The following is a 19,206-nucleotide window of genomic DNA, read 5'->3' on the forward strand; positions in this document are numbered from 1 at the left end:
AAAATATGAGTTAATAGGATTGATCTTATTTCAAATTCTGCTGTTTGATGGCATACGTTATCAAACCTCTCCATTTTCAACACATAAAAATTACTAGTACTGCAATATGTAAAGCTGTTAGAAAAGATGGTTAAGTGGTAATTACAAAACGAATATTAACTATAAAAAATAACTACGAGTATATATAGAGATACAAACTGTAGATTGAGAAGCGCAGAACTAAAATCTCACACAGGTTAAGTTTCTATCTTTGGCCGCCCCTGTCACATAGTATAAATATGAAAATAATGAGTTTAGGATTTACCTCATAAGGGCACAGACAGTATTTTAAACCAATCTCTAGTAAGTTTTATTTGTTGAAAATTTACAACATCCAACTGACTGAGACCGTATGTGGCTTGTGTGAGATGTAGCTGAATAAAATGTAAACGTGTATGGAGGAACCAGATTTTCGTCGTTAATGGATATACTGTATGTACATAAGTACTGTGCGCTATTTATTTTCATTATAACTATATTGTAATAAAATAAATTAATATATATAACAATAATATGGGTTTTTAATTTTTTGTTGAGTTGTTCATTCATTTAACAATACAAGACTCCAATTTATTCCGCAAAAGGTACAATAACAGCTGACTTTACGTAATATTGTGTGATTGTTTAACAGTAAAGCTGTTATAAGTTAAACTATCAAAAAATATTTAGTAACACTGGACTTTTAAAAAAATTCTAAAGTTATCATAGTAGTTTAAACTTAATAAACCAATTTTCTTAGATATTTTTTGAGAGCTAAATTAGACGCATTACGTGTATTATTAATTGTGGTACATAAAAAGCTTAGTTTTTAGCTCCAGTCATTCCGAAACAATCGAATTTATGTATCAGCACTGTAATTTTAAAATATATTTTCAAAGACTAGTCCCTGATCCATGAAGTAGAAATAAATATTAGTAGTTATATATGGAATTTATAGGTGAAATGTAATCTCACAAAAATTCCAACACAAAAGTGAACAATTTTTATATAGTTCATGAAAACCCTAAAGCTGGTCATTCAGGAATTATAAGAATCTATAAAACAAATTATCACATCGTACAAATAATACTTACTTAGATAACATGTTTAATATAAAAATTATACTACAGTGTGTTGTGAAGTGAAAACTCCTTATATATAGGAGTTTTCATTTGTACACCATCACAAATGTTGTGATGGTGTACGTTCCTCACAAGTTACTCTATTACAGCGGCGGAGTCTGGTGGGTAACAAGGCCATATGATCAGGATATAACCAATAGCGTAAGCCATATCGCAAATTCATATGGCTTGTTCTTGCTTGCAAAGAAGGCTTTACAAATACCCGTCGATCTTCAACGCTAAAATTATAAGGGAAATGGTATTGCAACTGTGTTGAAATTGAAGGAGTTATTCTGTAACATAACATAGTGATGGTACTAATTTGAATCCTTTTAGCTTAATCGATGTACCAGTGTTGGATATTACGTAGTTGTTATATTGATATTTATCATTAATTATGGTGGATTTTCAATATATAATTACTGACTTTCCTTACTTTATCATAGATTTATATCAAATACAATTGACTGGCATATTGTCTTGTGTTCATCATTATCTTAAACACAAAGTTAATAGAAGTTAATATCTTACACATGATGAACGTATGCTAATGACAAGTAGTACCTTAGAATAGTTTTATGCCTGACATATTTGGTAGCAGAGCTGATAGAAGCTAGTTGTAGTACCCTTAATAAACTTGTAAAAACATATTTTATTTAACGATAGTATACCCTTTGTGGAGTGTTTTAACAACAATGCTACGGATTATTAAGTATACAATGTAGGAGTTCTCCAGGCCACATGTCACGTGACAGACTTTACAGAAGTTGCATGCAATATTTCAAGTCCATAAGATCATTCCATTTCTCGAGATGACCTGCGGAGAAGTAAACAAGGTCAGCAATAAAATTCATTTTTACAAAGACCCAGAATTTTAATTAGAGCAGAAATTAGGGTTTTTTGTAGTAATAAAGTAAATGTAAAATTTTAAATTGCAAATAAAATACTTCTGGACTTTGAGGGTGGCGCTTATGTCGGTATCCCTATACGTTTGTATATTTGGTTTCGATAGGTTGGTAACAATGTTAAATTGGCAGCAACACGGGGTAAGTTCATTGTTGTCTGTTCCTGTGCCTAGTGTAAAGTGACGCTCTTTGCATCTGTTATTCGTTTGTGTGTGTGTTTTTTTCAAATGTTTACAACCCAACAACGAGTTTACATCCTTCAGTTGTGGTGGAAGGATGATAAAAATACTGCTATAATAAATGAAGAATTTAGTGGTAAATATCGAAGTGTCACGATATCCACTCGACAGTATATGCGGAAGTTAAATAAGAAATTTGAAAACACAGGAAGCGTTTTAAATGCCCCGAAGTGTGGTCGCCCACAATCAAGTTGCAACGAAGAAAACCTGCAAAAGGTTACTCAAGATTTTGTACCCAATCCCGGTAAATCGACTTGTAAGGTATCTGCTGAACTAGAAATATCAAGAAGAAGCGTGTAAAGAATGTTAAAGCAATTAAAATTTAAGCCATACCGTCTATATTTACTCCAAGCGCTTCCCAATGCTGATTCTGATAGGCGATTGGAATTCTGTGAGACAATAATTGTCCGCTCAAAGGATGATCTGTCTCAATATATTTGGTGTCTTCACATATTATTGTGTGATTTTTTAACATTGACCCTATCTATTTTCTTAGTCTCCTTGAACCTTATAAAATATATTTTTACAGGGCTCTCATAACCCAATTTGCTTAGATAATACAAACAATTATTAATAATTCAAATTGACATACAAATCATTCCTAAAAGTTGTATTTACTTATCGGTATTTTATTAATAATATACTATTAAAGCATAGTCCATTGACCAAGGACTTGTAATCATGTAATATGTTAGTTTTTATTAATGGAATTGATTGGTTACGTATAATCTCCAGTAATTTTTCAACTTAAACGTAGCGAACTACATTTAAATAGTTAATAAAACACTAAACCTTTTAATTCAAGAATTAAAACAGTGTAAATTAACATAATAAACCGTACAAGAGTATTTAATGTAGGAAATAACAAGAGAATTTTATGTATAGTGCAGGAACCATATATGTTAGTTAAACGTAATATGCCGCATCAGAAATGTTATATGACACAATATATTCTACTATGGCGGCGGCGGCTGTCTGGCGGATAACGAGGCCATATGATCAGCATAAAACCAATAGCTTGTGTCATATAGCAATTGTTGTGGCTTGTACTTGCTTGTACAGAAAGGTTTACAAACTCCCATTTACCTGTAAGCACATGATGGTAGGAATAAGTTTATTGCAATTGTATTTAAATTCAAGGGCTTATTCTAAATGCCAGCGTACACTGAACAATAACATCTGTATAAGTATATCTAGTTTTATTGATTAATAGTGTTGGATTTTACAGTATAAAGCTATTGCCATTGTAATACTATATTTATGTTCTTTTTAATAACTAGATTAATAATGATTCTTAATTTAGTGTGAAAATTTATTCCTTATTCATATGACGCGTTCTTTTCCTAAAATTTTCATAGGAATAACACTGTATGTAGTTCCAAAGTTTACTGCATTGATACTTCATTAGAAGACTATTGTAATAATATTGATGCGCATTATTAAATTTATATAATATTCTGGAGAAAAATAAGGCTTAAATGATTACGTATGTAATTGAATTTGAAATCCTGTACAAATCACTGAAATTAATATCTAGGGATTAGGTTCTAAGAATTTGATATATAATCCTGTTATCCTCCTTTTCCTAATTTTCCTCATTCAACATCTACTATTTTCAGTTAGGATGGTGATCACTGTACTCACTCTACAATTACTTTTCTTCCACCACCTAATGATATATTGTATAACCGTGAGTGAGTGTGTTTTGTGTACTATTATTAAAATATTGGTATGTTATGAGGAGAAATTGATCACCGGGAAAAAGGGTTACCACAATCACACTGTAACGATCTAGCCGTGAAACGGTGACTAAGCAGTTACATCGTTGTCTACGTGATAGCAGCACCAAAGTCCTAACCTTGTCTATAATATATTTTATGTGATTGGTTGGCACAACTGCAACATACAACTTTTCCTTTATTCTATCCTTCTATTTGTTTTTACAAGATAGCTGGGACGTGCACAGCTGTTGGGGCAGGTGCGGTGTGAAACGACATGATTCCACAGCAGTGAAATAAAAATTTATATTGTTTAACTACATTATTACAGAAAAAAAATACTGATGTACTATACATATATACGTCTTCGTACATGTCTATGTCTGGGGTTCAGGGACCCCAGTGTTATCGCAGTTTCAGGGTAATTAACACATCCGTTTAAATAACCAAACTAACATATGATCGGAAGACCAAATACCCGTCAAACGACTTTTATTTACCTTAATCCAATTTCTATAAATGGGTTTAAGCCGAATTTAATTTCTCAGTAAACATTGAATCACAAAAAGTACTTTCTCCATCAGGACTCGATCCCTGATCTCACACTGCTGTGCTACCACTACACCACAGAACCCATACTTTTCACGATTCAATTATTTGTATGATATATAATATTAAGTGATATATATATATATATATATATATATATATATATATATATATATATATATAGATATATATATATATATATTATATATATATATATATTATTTACGTAATTTCAATAAAAACCTACGGTGTAGTAAAGTACTTTTTGTAATACAATTTTAATTAAAATTAAATCTGGCTACTGCAGCTTATAAAAATTTGCAATGTATGCATACATGTGTACATATACATTTGTTTTTATAATGTACTTAAAACATTTAAAATTTAATTTTTATACACTATATTTTGTCTTGAACTGAAGCTATTACAATATGTATGCAAGCGAACAAAACCACTAAAAACGGGCACTGAAACTCTGTTACAAATTTACAGGTAAATGTGTTATTACTAAAATAATTGAGGTTTATCATTATATTCTCAATATAATAAAATTATGATTATATTATTAGAGCTAAATGATAGGAAATCAGTATGTAATTAAATTTTTGATGTGTAAGAAATTCAATCTAATGTCTAATCACTTGCTACAATACTCAGAAGATGTCAGTGTGTTGTTTGTTGATTGATTACTCACATGTCTGAGAAGCACAATGTTAACGTCAGTTCCCTTCATATGTATCATCATCCAAAATGTCAATGTGCTACATGATCATGTCCACTCTTGATGAATAATTCACTTTTTTGTCATCCAAATTACTTTAAAATACAATAATAAATAGTAAAAGCATAAAAAAAATACTTATTAATAAACTAAGTACTATCAAAATAAAAATCTTCTATAACTTCAGATACTACTTAGGAACATGCAATGGCAAATAAAATATATATTTAACAACAGGTAAAGGTAATGATTGTTCAAACTTAGATAGTAAGTGGAATATTTAGGCATGAATGGGACCAGCAGTCGAGTCGAGCTCAAAAGAACTGTCTGATGTCCCATTCATAAAGCGTCCTTTGAACAAGTCTCTCTGAGGCGTCTTTAACAATAAAACAGTTGTCGTTGTCGTGCATATGTAACTCTAACAGCATGCATTTTATAATAATTATATAAGTACTTTTGAATTTATAATATTGTATTTATTTTATTGATGCGAACGATTTTGTAGTACAAACAGAATATAAAAATACATATACAAAATACGAATTAGTTTCTCAAGAACAAGAATGAAATCTTCTTTACTCAAATATTTAAAGCAAAGTAAATGACTAAGTACACGTCGCTATATGTATAAACTCAACATGATATGCAGTATTATTAGGAATACGGAGCCCTTTTACAAAATGGGATGGTCGAACTTTGCGAGTTGAAAATGAACTTCATCATTGTCCTATTGCCGAGATCACTATCCTGACCAGGTTAATCCTGAAAAACTAATGCCACAACGAGCTGACAATACTCAATCATACTTTAGTCGATTTCATAAATGCTGAGGGTTTTATCTGGTATTAACATAATCTCTTCCTAACGTTATTGTTTGATATGTACCCTCTGATGTGAGGAACCGATCAACTACCTTCTGGAGATGGGCCACAGGAGGGTTCACTTTTAGCTGATTTGTACATTTCAGTTGAACCTATTTTGCACAGCTAAAACCAATTTGTCACTTAATCTGGGCAACCATTTGGTACAGGAGCAGCACCTTACCAACCGAAAATGTCGAGATTTTGGGGACATAAGGGAATACCACCCCCTGCATGCTTTGACTGAAGGCTGGTTCCGAGCCGTCTTCTATTTTTCCAATAGGTCATAAATTTAGATAAGTGGCCTTAATTTTCCTCCTGAATCTCGACAGCAGACGGCCCATACTCCAAACCTTACTTATTCAAAATATCCTTTCAATCCGGAATCGGTTGCAAAGTCCCTTATAGGACTAGGTGACATTTTTAAGCTTCTTGTCCTAAGGAAACAGAAAAACTTCTGGAGGTACGTAGTAGGGGGATGTAATATGTGTGAACTTTCCTTTCCCACACGATTTTTGTAGTGGCAACCACTATCACTATCACTGTAAAAAAACTTCAAACTGAGAGGGGGGTGTAAACTGTCCGGTCTATAACAACGGTTCTTTTAAAGTTTGTCATAAAATATGACATAACCCATATCTGCTTGCAGATTATTGTAATCATGATGATTACAGACATTGAATACACAATGGCTATGCTAATATTTGTACATATTCTTAAATTAGCGCATCTCTAAAAACAAAATTACTATTCTAGCTTGGAAAGTAACTAAAGATCTATTTTTCAATATTGTAATCTTAATTAAATGTTTGTATTATGTTAAAAAGAAAGAATATTCGGTTTGACTTTGCTACTATTTATTTAACTTACATCATTTATAAATTGTAGAATATTTGATAAAGTTATGGTAGAAAATACCTATTATTCATAACTTATAAATATAGCTCAAAAGCAAATTTTTAAAAAAATTCCAATTTCTATTATAGCTTTTTAAATAAAATACTTCAAAACACGGTGAGAGTTCTCTTTGCTCTAGTAGCTTAACTAGACATTATGATAAAAACTTTATTTCATCATATTTTACAACGAGTGGCACAATATATTATTCCAGTAGATATCCCCCCCCACCCCCCCCCCCCCCCACCCCCCCCCCCCCCCACCCCCCCCCCCCCCCACCCCCCCCCCCCCCCACCCCCCCCCCCCCCCACCCCCCCCCCCACGTAGCGGCTACACCGCTTTCTTGTTCTTCCATACCCGGCACAAGCGTTACTTTCATCCATTTGTTTATCTCAAGGAGACAACAAATATACCAGTTTTTAATTTCTATGAGAGCAAAAGTTTGGTTAGAGTTAGGAATGTGTTGATTCTGTTTAAAGTGAAAGAAAGCTTTTGAATGAGATTGAAATATGACTTTTGTTGTTTTATAAAAGTCTGTAATAAAGGAATAAATAAATAAAAAAATAATTAAAATTTCCAAACCTACATGGTACTCGGCTTGATTGTGTCCAATTCCCTCAACTCAATTGAACCAATTCGCGCACAGCTGACAAACAATTGGATCCAGTAAATTAAACGCTTCTGCAAATATGAAACTTTCCAATGTTACTTCTCCGTTCAATCTGTTTTATAGAAATCAATTCTGCTTTGTTTTGTTGATTGGGTGAGTTGACCTGCAAATTGCAATCAAACGGTGATATTCGAAAGGTTTTTCATTTAGTCTTTCTCAATTTTTAATAATAAAATCGTACCGTCTTTGATCTGCCTTCTGTTTCTTAGAAAAGTATTATTGAAGACGTCTGAAATTGTAATTCAATACTTTCAATATCCTGAAACCTTTGTGAGTAATATATACAATACACCTGGTTAATAATAACACCTTGAATCTTCTGATCTTACCTTTACAAATAATCCTCGCCACCCGTTATTCTGATAATATTTATGTCAATAATTTATACAAATTATGAATCTCATTTCAGTGTCATTTTATATTTAATATAGCCTTGTATACATCAAAGAAATACAATAAAACTTACTTTTATTCATAAATAGAACGATGCGTTCTTATTTAGTTAGGGTATAACTGTGTTCCAGGGCAAACTACAACGCGCCCTAAAATGAATATTTAAAATATGATAGATAATCGCTGCTACCACCGGATAATTCCGTAAAAGAAATCAATTTTTTACACAAAGTTGAATATTCAAAAAACTAATGTTTATTCTACTGATTGGTTTAAAGAAACTTTTTACCACTATGAATAATATAAAAACGGAGAACACTTCTGATTAAAAATATTACATTGAACTAGACTGATTAAGTAATGTAGAAAAGTATCCATAATATAGCTACACAGAATGACATGTTACCGGTTCTGAAGCCTGATCTAGAATGCTTTCCAGCACACGCAGGATCTGACTCTGCATTGACAGCAGTCTTTCTGTACTCCACCTCAGTTACACTGCTTTACATTTAATAAATGTTTTCAGTCAAATATAAGGACTTTTCTAAGGGTAATTAAATATTTATAAAGCAAATAAAACATAATATCTGTATAAATTATTATATAAAGTTTAATTTAGTTATTAGTATTACTTGAACTATAATTCAAAATTGGGTAACAGTTGTTACACGACTAAATTTACTAAATGGGCATTTAAGCAATCGAATGCAAAATTAAATAGTCAATGAATATTATTAACAATTAAATGCTTTCTTAATTATTCGCCGTTACGACCGGGATAGATTTTTTAATTTATTGTGCAAGAGTATTTTTATTAAGTTTTGCTAATATAGAGTTCTACGTTCTTTTGACTGATTTGAACAGCAATAATATATTCATGTAGAATATTGAATTGGGTTTCCTCATAAAAGTGGGCGTTGGATAAGCATTATCCTCACAGATTATATTAATTATTATAATAAACAAATTTCAGCTGATATTGTAAAATAGCATCATCATATAGCTGTCCACATTTTCAAATATCAGTTATTCCTATTCCTTTGCATCAATATTATTTTATGTGTTTAAAGTAAGAAAGACATAGATCGTTGTAAATAAATAGAACAATGAAATACTATCTCTTTGGCGATAAGCTTTATCATTATGATGTTAGCAAGTGTGATTACAAAAGGTAAAAAGTAACTTTAAATGCCTTTCACTACCTCGAAGACACAATAAAACATTTAAATCTATTTCAATCATACTGTATATACTCGATTACTATATACTTATAACTCGATCTTTTTTTAGCTATAAATAAGTATGTAGTAATATTATTTCAACTTGCCAGCTTCAAATATAGTATATATATATATATAGTACACTGGTACAGATCGACATGTGGAAACATCGTAATTCCAACACAAACTGAAATTTAATTCGAATGATTGTATGGGGCTATATTGGCACAAATTAAACTGCTTATTAAATTCCAGAGCTTAAATGCCGTTGGCATTGCGATCATTCCTATGACTATATTCCCTGTTTTTATTTTACCGTCTATAATTTAATGAAAAAATTGTAGTTCATTTAACATGATTTTTCCTCTTGAAATCATTAAAGTTTTTGTATTATTTCTGATGACAATCCAGTTCAAATAAAAATATTCGTGAAAACTAGTTAATTAATATACTGTTTTGTTAAATAATTTAAGTAAATAATTTTGAGTTTATAAATTTTCTGCTTAGTACACTATCCAATATATAACAGTGATACAGATCGACATGTGGAAATAATTGTTGTTGTTTATAACTGCCTAAGCCCAATGTTAATTTCATTGAATTCTCTAACCAGTGGTTAAGAGCTTTTCTGGGGAAATTGACAATTGTATTGACTTTCTTAACGTAATATCCACACCGTAAAGTTCAAAATGAAGTATATTACAGAATATGTAGAAACTAAAACTACGCCACTGATTTTTTTTCTTTTAAAGGATTCATCAGCATTGACCTAACACAACCAAATAAGAACTCTGAATATAAAACACACAAGCGTCTTCTTTCCAAATTAACGGTAATATACTAATTAATACCTATGCTAAGGATTAAAAAAATTCACAAAAAAAATAATTTCCCGATTTATTTGAGTAATAAATAGTCCTTTTGCACAGCACGTGTACCTTGTCACCATGGAAATCAGATTGGGGCATTTCAAGGATGTTCGATAAGAAACTTTCATTGGTTAAAAAGTGTCTACTTATAGTCTAAGTTTATTTTCAGTGATATAATTAGTTTAGCCTTTTTTCCTTCAATATAAATAATATTTTACAAGCATGGGCTTTTGTTTAAATGTATGTACTTCTGCTACTGCAATATGCTTACAGTTTAAAGTATTTCCCGTAACCATAATCGAGTTAGTGTTTTCTTTATCAAAACAATATTTATGAACGTGGGATGAAGAAGGCCACTTAGCTTAAAACCCGTCTACTTTAGGCCTTTGGAGATACTGGCTGTATAATGGAAGTAGTAAGAATATATTACTTCCCTACTTACTTACTACTTGAATACACAAACTGGTTATATATATTGCCGCACGAGTAAAGTTACAAATCTAAGAGTGACCATATTTGTAGCCTATTAAGCAGATCCAAGGCAAAGTATAATATAGATACATTAAGTGGACTCTTCAACGTTCACAAGCTACTACAGGAAAAGCATCATTCAATGTTTGTTTAGATGGTGTCATTTGAAACAGATGAAGGTTGACAAGGCAACGATCCTTGGATCATTGGATCTCATTCTGTCTAAAAATAGGATATCGGGGAACAAAGGAATAATACCTTCGATTGAGGTTAGAATATCTTCCTTTCTTTGTACTCAATCACGTTCTAGTTTATGTTTATTCCAAACGTTGGAGTTCTTTGTGGAACTGGCACTGATTTAGATTCTGAATATAGTTCTGCGAAATTGATTAGTAAATTATATTTTGTGAAAATAAACATCATGCTTTTCCTATTATATATATATTGTATTTCCGCAGTACAAATATAATTTAATATAGTTTGTTATAACACGAGCATAATTTTTACGTTTTTTTTTATATTATACATGACGTTTTTACCTGGAGGATGCTTCATCCTTACTTTAACTATAATACTTGTTCTAATCTAAGTGCCGAGAGCCAAAATTTCACTGTATATGCTCATAACCTAGTTTTTTTTTTATATAAAGATGATTTTTTTCTGTGAAGAAAATTCACCCTCATACAAACTAGTTATGGTATATGCCAAAGTTTCAGTGTTAATAAAAAGGTTTAATAATATGAAGCATTAAGGGTTTCTCAAATTTTATTTTCCTCTCTTGATTTACTTCAAACAGACCGTCATATATATTAATAACAGTTATATCACCAAAGACAACTTTAAATAGATTAAAGTCACTACTTAAAGTTCTTTATACGGTTAGCACACACTGAATAGACATTTATAAGGTCTCTGACAGATTTATTTAAGTGCGTCAAGCCAGGGAAATATTTATTTTTATAAAACACACTGTAGTGTTGTATTAAAATGTTTGTCTTTTGCATATTTCAGTTAATTTTATATATTTTTGCACACATATTATTCACTATATTATGGCGTGGTTATTAAATTTAACATTCTTAAACATAGTGTATGAACGTAATATCAATACCACAAAACAATAATCGATTATATGAACAGCTTTTTCCTTAAGTGGGTTGAACAGTTTCTGATTCTAGTACAAAGAACGCAGTTCGCCTATTGAAATTGGACCTTGTTTTTAAAGAATTGATCAAAGACCACACGCTTAAATAATACCAAATATTTTCACAAACTTTTGTTAAAACGGAAATAATAAAATATGTATTTAAGTAGAGTAGAACGCGTCTACTCTAATCCAGAAAATATTGATGGGGATAGATAGACCACCCACTGTTCTATACAGTCCGGAACTAGAGCCAAGTGATTTCTACTTGTTCCGCTACCTAAATGCGTTTTTGGCGGGAGGAGCTTCTACACATATGGTGTGAAGTGAAAGAAGCAGTTATAGACTGATTATCTTCGCAGGCGGCCGATTTCTAAAACGTAGGCATTCATAAGTTTGTGTGAAATGTTTAAATAAATTTGGAAATAATGTATAAAATTAGATAAAGATGTAAGGAATGTAAATAAAAAATTTTTTTAGAATTTGGATTTTGTTCTTAACCAGGCCTTACTTTTGGAACAACCCTCATATATCACTACTTTGCTTGGCTGGATGATTATTATGATTTTTCCATTCTTCTTATCTTTATCCTGTCATTAATTGCCATGAATGTATAAAAATTTAGTTTTCATACTTTTCTTAGAGTGTATTAAACACTAAACTTAATGTGTTTTTTACAACGATTAAATTTATTTTTTTGTATATTCATAACTTTGTGTTCACCACTTGTCGAATACAAGACACCACTATCATAGTTACGCAGCGCAGGCTATAAAACCCATTGGTGATGAAACATAAACACCTCTCAACCATTAGTTTTTGTAAAAGATGTGCTGTAAAAGCTTCTGACAGAATGGAAGTAAACATTGGAGTACATATGGAGTGGTAAAAGCCGACGATAACAGAGCTAATGTTTGGTTGAGTGACTATTCTATGTACGGGCTGCAATATTTTAAAGCAACAGGTATGTCTTCTCTCTTTGACAACTATTGAGTATGTATGTGTTCTCGTGTGTGCTGTAATGGGGCATAGGAATAATATTTTTATTCTGCAAGAAAGATTCTTTTAGATATTGGTAGAATAAAACTGTGGTACTAGCCACCAAAGTGACATTCCAATGATTCACACTAACACAATCATATTTAATAATATTTTTTACTTGTTTCTAAAAGTTTGTGACGTGTAACAGCGTTTGCATCCGAAGTAAATAATCTTGGACGGAGAAGGCTGTAATAAGCTACAACCAAGATAAGTTATTTAAAGCCTAAAACTCAACCATTATTAAATGCTTTTAAATAGTTGAATATGCCAACATTGATATAGGACAAATATTTCATCTAAAACTTGAAAGGATAACTCGTTTTCACTTCGTTCCGCAACATCTATTCATCGTGTTTTAATAAGGCCCACTAAATATTAAATTAGTTAAATATCTAATATTTTAATAAATATATCTAACGTTTTTTTATTTGGTATGATTTAATGTGGCCGGTATCATTGATATGTACAGGGTTGTGTTTATACAAATCTTTTTCTTTTTTTTGGTTAAAATCGGATTTTGCTTTTATCAGTAGCTTTAATTCCAGAGTCATAGCCATGTAAAGTCATTGTTCTAAGGGCATAAGAAGGAGTTTATCACTTAATGATAGATATATGTATTCATATGGAGGAATCCAGGACATTTTCCGTGCCGGCTGATTTAGATAGTTTAAGATATTGAATAGATAACATTTTATAAGGAATATTACTTTAGAGAAAAACGTACCGAATAATGATTTATGGTTTAAGGGAATTCCTTTTATTGTATTACATATATTTGAATAAAGAACATGAAAATAAGAAAAAATCACATTTTTATTAAAAAAAGAATATATCATTTCCTTTGAAGGTCTTTCATATACGAAGTGTACAAAAGTAATATGAGCCTGATTTTAATATGGATAATGAAATTGATAATTGTTAGTAGTTACATATAAGTAGACTAATTGTTAACTCAGCAAATTCGATTTGCCGACAAAAGACGTTATTAGAAGAAAGGTTAATGCATATGGACATAAAAGTTGTATCAAATCGAATTGTACAAAGTTTTATCCTGTTCGTAATATGTTCAAAATTATGGAGAACCAGTGCAAACGTTTTTTATGTTTATTAAGTGCATATTTTAGTGTTAATAAACGTGGAGGTGACACGCAACATGGTTGTTGTGATTCCTGAATTATGTATATAACAACGCTCTGGTATGATTTGTTTATTTCAATAATTGATATTACATTTATGTGTTAAATGTTCCCCTAAGAAAGAGATATGATTGAAGATCTCGCAACGTAGTGTTACTGATTTTTGTACCATTGAAGGATAGCAAATGTTCGGAAAGTCGTGTTTCCGCCACATTCCTTTCATCGTCAAAAACTAATTAAAAAAAAGAGTTTGATTGTTTTTTGTTTAATTACAAAGTTCATTTACTCTTGTCAAAACACGAATGATTTACCGATGGGCAAGGGTGTTACCTAGTGGTTTTACTCTAGTCCAGTGTTATGAGATGGCTGTGTTAAAAGGTGCATTGTAACATTAGAGAACGTGTAGGCACATATTTCTCATGAACTTTTAGTTTAGAGATATATTTTCCAACAACACACTCTCTGTAATGGGCTCTATAATTTATTTTAAATAAGTTATAGTAATTACAATTATTTAGTACGAACGTCTAATACATGCCTGACATACACATGATTGTTTCAAGTTTGGTAAAAACCTAGAAATTGTAATACCATTAACGGAAATTTTCCTTTTATTTTTATCTATTTCCAATAACATTTAATCTTTACTCGTAAATTGCATAGAATATCACTTGCAGTTTTTGTCGACATTTGTCCCATCTAGAAATTAAACATTTCATAGCATTTTGGAATTGCAAAATTATTTGACTTTAGCATTAATATAATCTTTCCACATGGACGCATTGATAATAATGAGCTCGCAACATTTGCGCCATATTATATGTTATAACCGGGAGATTTCCATAATATAGGAGTTTGCAGGCATAGGCCTATTTAGAGAAGTTATAGATACTTAACATATCGGACATAGTAAAATTTAAAAATGTACTAATTCATTGCCCGGCAAATAGCAAGGAGTTATTCCGAGATATTTTAAAGTTCCACTTCGTTAAAATTACAGGGACCAACACTATTTTTTGAAAGAAAAAAAAACCTATAGATATCCGAGTTAGAAATTTCTTAAACAACACTAGCTAGTGGGCATACAATAAAGTTGTATTACGTAATAAAATAATGAATTGAGTACTATTTTATATTTAATCACAAATAGGTAACTTTAATTTTTTTACATATATAATATGAAAATTACAATGTTGAAGTATAACTAACAGATTGGTAAGTATTTGCATAATATGTAAAGTGAATACAATATCGGTTCAAATAGTTGTATTTAACTTAGTAGGATTCACGTAAATATATCCAAAATTAATCAGGAATTCATAAGGGTATAATTCCTGTTAATCATGCGGTGGTTAAGGTATTGCCTTAAACAATCTTTTAACATATATCCTTGAAAATATAATATCATTTACCCAATAATATTTTGATTACTTGTAAAAACGTACAATTTGATATTCGTCATAAAATGATATTGTTAACAAGCACATATCACGCCATGTTATGGCGATTATTAAGACCTATCCATTACAGTATCTGACCGGGAAATCTGGGGTAGTGGCCGGTAATGTAGGCTGATACTGACACTAGAGATACGGCCTCACTCAAGGACCAATGTAATCACGTCCTTATTGTAGCCACATATCGGAAATGCGTCTGGCGATGTAATAAATCGTGTATTTACTTTTATTTCGGTTGACTCGTAAAAAGGAAAAGGAATCTATAAAATCATTATATTATTGAAATAATAAATGTTTTACAAAATCAGAGATTGTTCTTTTATTTAGAAGGATAAAGACGGTTTCGTGAGGATACTACGCGTCTGTAAAAAGATTAAAACTATAAGCAATAATATGAGAATGATTTTTTATTTATTAATATTTGCATTTTATATTTTTTTTAATGTATTTTTCTTAACCATCGACGTAAACTAATCTTGTAAGTATATAGTAATATTATTTCAACTTGCCAGCTTCTACAGTCAAAATATCGAAATTTAAAACACGCAAGGAAATTGATTTGGAATGATTGTGTGGGGCTACGTTGGCACAAATTGGTCCTCTATTAAATTCCAGGGATTAAATGCCGTTGGCATTGCGATCGTTCCTTTTATGACTGTATTCCTTATTTGTATTTTACCGTGTTTATTTAAATGAAATTTTTTGTTAATTTAATGTAATTTTTCCTTTAGAAAATCATTATGGGTTTGCGTTGTGTCTAATTACATTCCAGGGCACCAAGTTCTTCTTAAAATGAGTTTATTTAAAAATGCTGTTTTTTGCTTCGAATATTGAGTTAATAATTTTCTGCTTAGCACAACGTCTGGGATAGACACTGGCACAGATCTACATGTGGAAATAGCTGTAGATTTATAAACTACCTACGCCGAATTTTAATTTCTTCCCATTCTATACTCAGTGCATAAGAGCTTTTCTGGAGAAAAAGATAATGTTTTGACTTCCTAAACATATATCCATATTGTAAAATTAAGTATATATTAAAGAATAAAGGAATAAAGTATTGTCACGGAGCTGGCCGTCGTCGCGCGGCGGCCTGCGGTGGCGGCCTGGCTGTTGACGTAAGGGACCGCCATAAATCCTTCTGCGAGAGCCATCAACACCCTCATAAATGGCTGGGCCAGTCCTTTCTTCTGAATAGGCTGATGACAATAGAAAGTCTAGAGCAGTCTTCCTGGTAAAAGACTCACTGCCCATTGACTCCGGAATCTTCTAGACCTTCCAGAGCCCACCGGTATAGACCCTTCTAGCAAGAATGCTAGAAGGTTATATAAGGCCGTCTACTGGGGAGCCGGGGGAGTTGTGAGTACCAGCGAGGCAGTGTAGTGAGTGTCGTGACACGGATCCTGTGATAGTGAGTGCCTGCGGAGATACTGCTGTGGGAATCGTCGCATCGTGGGATCGACCGGAAGATTCAGCGCAGTATTGGACAACTCCTGTGGAAGGATACGACACCGGGGAAACCGTAAGCAAATTGGACTTAAGCAGAAGAGACAGTAAAGCCACTTGTTAATTAGCTATATTTGTGATTGCAAATAATATTAGTTTTGCAGAAGCCATCTTAGTCATCTAGCAAATATTAATAATAGTAATTGTAATTATTGGAGTTGTAATTAATAGTAATAATTGTAAATAGTAATTTCTTTCAATTAAAGTAATTATTTGTCCTTATTGTAAATTAGCTTTAATAAACATTATTAATTGTAACTAATAATCGTGTTGCTTATTTGTAAACCCACATAAGAATTATTTAGTTTGTAAAAACGTAACATTGGTGTCAGAAGTGGGATTGATTTGTTAAAGCAACACTTTAAATATTATTTATTATTTATTTATTGTATTAATATTATTTTAAAGTAATAATATAATAAAACGATGGCTTCTAGTGGGTTTAAGTTAGCAGATTTGAAAGTGGCTGATTTTAAAACGGGAGTTGAGTTAGAAGAAAGGGGACTTAGATACTTCTGGGACAAAAACAGTTTTAGCTAATAGACTTAAAACAGGCGATGATAGAAGCAGGTGAAGATCCCCGAAATATTAATTTTTGAAACTGAAGCAAGTAAGCTTACCAAAGTGTTACAATCTAACTTAACTAAAACATTGGAAGAAAAATTAAATAGTAATAGTAAAACATTGGAAGAAAAATTAAATAGTAATAGTAAAACATTGGAAGAAAAAATTAAATAGTAATAGTAAAACATTGGAAAGAAAAATTAAATAGTAATTGTGAAACACTTCAAAATGACTTGAAAAGTATGAAAGATGAATTAGCTACAGAGTTTAATTTAAAAATTTGTAGAGTTGAAGAGGAATTTAAAAAGCGACTAGAAGCAGGTATAAATGGTTGCTCCAAACAATTAGAAGACAAGTTAAATGATTATTCAAAAGAATTTGGTGATAGAATTAGGATCTTAGAGGAAATAGCTCAGAGAAACAAGGGCTCAGAAACCTGCACAGAATCCATTGTTAGCCCAGAAGATGGAAAACCAGAATTAATTACGGAACCTCAGCTTAATTCATGTCCACCAATGAGTAATGCAGGGGTGCCAAACCTTCGACGGTTAAGATGACCTGGGAGGATTTTCGGACACTGTTCGAGACTGCTGCCGCCGTCCACCGTTGGCCGTCATCAACAAAAGCGTCCATGCTCTGCCTTTCGCTGCGTGGAGACGCGCTAAAGGTCCTGCAGACCGTGCCACCTGCGGAGCGCCAAAACTACGGAGAACTGGTTAGACGACTGGAGATGCGGTTCGGACATAAGCACATGGAACTGGTCTACAGGTCTCAACTCAGGAGCCGCCACCAGAAGTCCAATGAATCACTGCAGGAATTTGAAGCTGATATCGCACGACTTGTAAGAGGTGCTTACTCTACTTGTGATGAGGCTGTCTGCGAGAAACTTATCCATCGACAAATTCCTCGACGGCCTTCGAGACGCTGAAACACAGCAGGCTGTAAAGTTGGCTCGTCCTAAGACATTACACGAGGCGCTAACACAAGCACTAGAATTTGAAGCAGTAAAACAGTCTGTGCAAGGACATGCACGTCTTCGAGGAGTCTGCGTGGAAGAAGGTTTTAAGATAGAAGACGTAGTCCAGAGAGTGCTGGATGCGCTGAAGAACAGGAAGAAGGAAATCCGCTGCTGGAGTTGTGGAGAGTTGGGCCATCCCCGAAGCAAGTGCCCAGATAGAGCCTCTCGGGGGGCAGATGCAGGAAAACTAAAAAAGGGTTGACAGGAAGGGGCAATTGTCAACCCAGCAAACTGAGGCCCCAGCCGACAGCATTATTGTGGCATCTTTGTCAGGACAGACTAACAGCCTCTACATAGATGGATTAGTCAACGGGAAGCCCAGAAGCCTTCTACTAGACACTGGGGCAACGATGACAATAGTAAATAGAGATGTTTGTTCACCTCCCAATAAAGTCACTCCAACAACCTGGACATTGAGGACTGCGACTGGGGACTTGGCCAGTGTTCACGGGGAGACAGTTGCCACCTTCTGCATCGGGAGTACATGCTTTAAAACATCGCACTCCTCGTTGCTAACATCGAGGAGGACGTTATACTCGGCATGGACGTAATGATGAAACTTGGCCTTTCAATTAGACCTCAAGAAAGGGGGGTGACGACTGTTGGCGGAGAAGAAGTCGTCCTTCAGCTTAGAAAAAATCTTATACTTCTTCGGTTTGCGGTTATTAAAAGATACCACACTGCCATCT

The 19,206-nt window shown here is 32.7% G+C and overlaps 1 protein-coding gene across 1 annotated transcript; it reads left to right on the forward strand.

Annotated features, from left to right (window-relative positions):
• The first annotated feature begins 18,052 nt into the window (after positions 1 to 18,052).
• LOC124358162 lies at positions 18,053 to 18,719 on the forward strand. Its single transcript, XM_046810456.1, has 2 exons — positions 18,053 to 18,267; positions 18,383 to 18,719. The coding sequence occupies exons 1-2, from the start codon at positions 18,053 to 18,055 to the stop codon at positions 18,717 to 18,719; spliced, it is 552 nt and encodes a 183-aa protein (XP_046666412.1).
• Positions 18,720 to 19,206: the final 487 nt, after the last annotated feature.

The sequence above is a fragment of the Homalodisca vitripennis genome, chromosome 3, assembly GCF_021130785.1.
Source record: "Homalodisca vitripennis isolate AUS2020 chromosome 3, UT_GWSS_2.1, whole genome shotgun sequence".
Lineage (NCBI taxonomy): Eukaryota > Metazoa > Arthropoda > Insecta > Hemiptera > Cicadellidae > Homalodisca > Homalodisca vitripennis.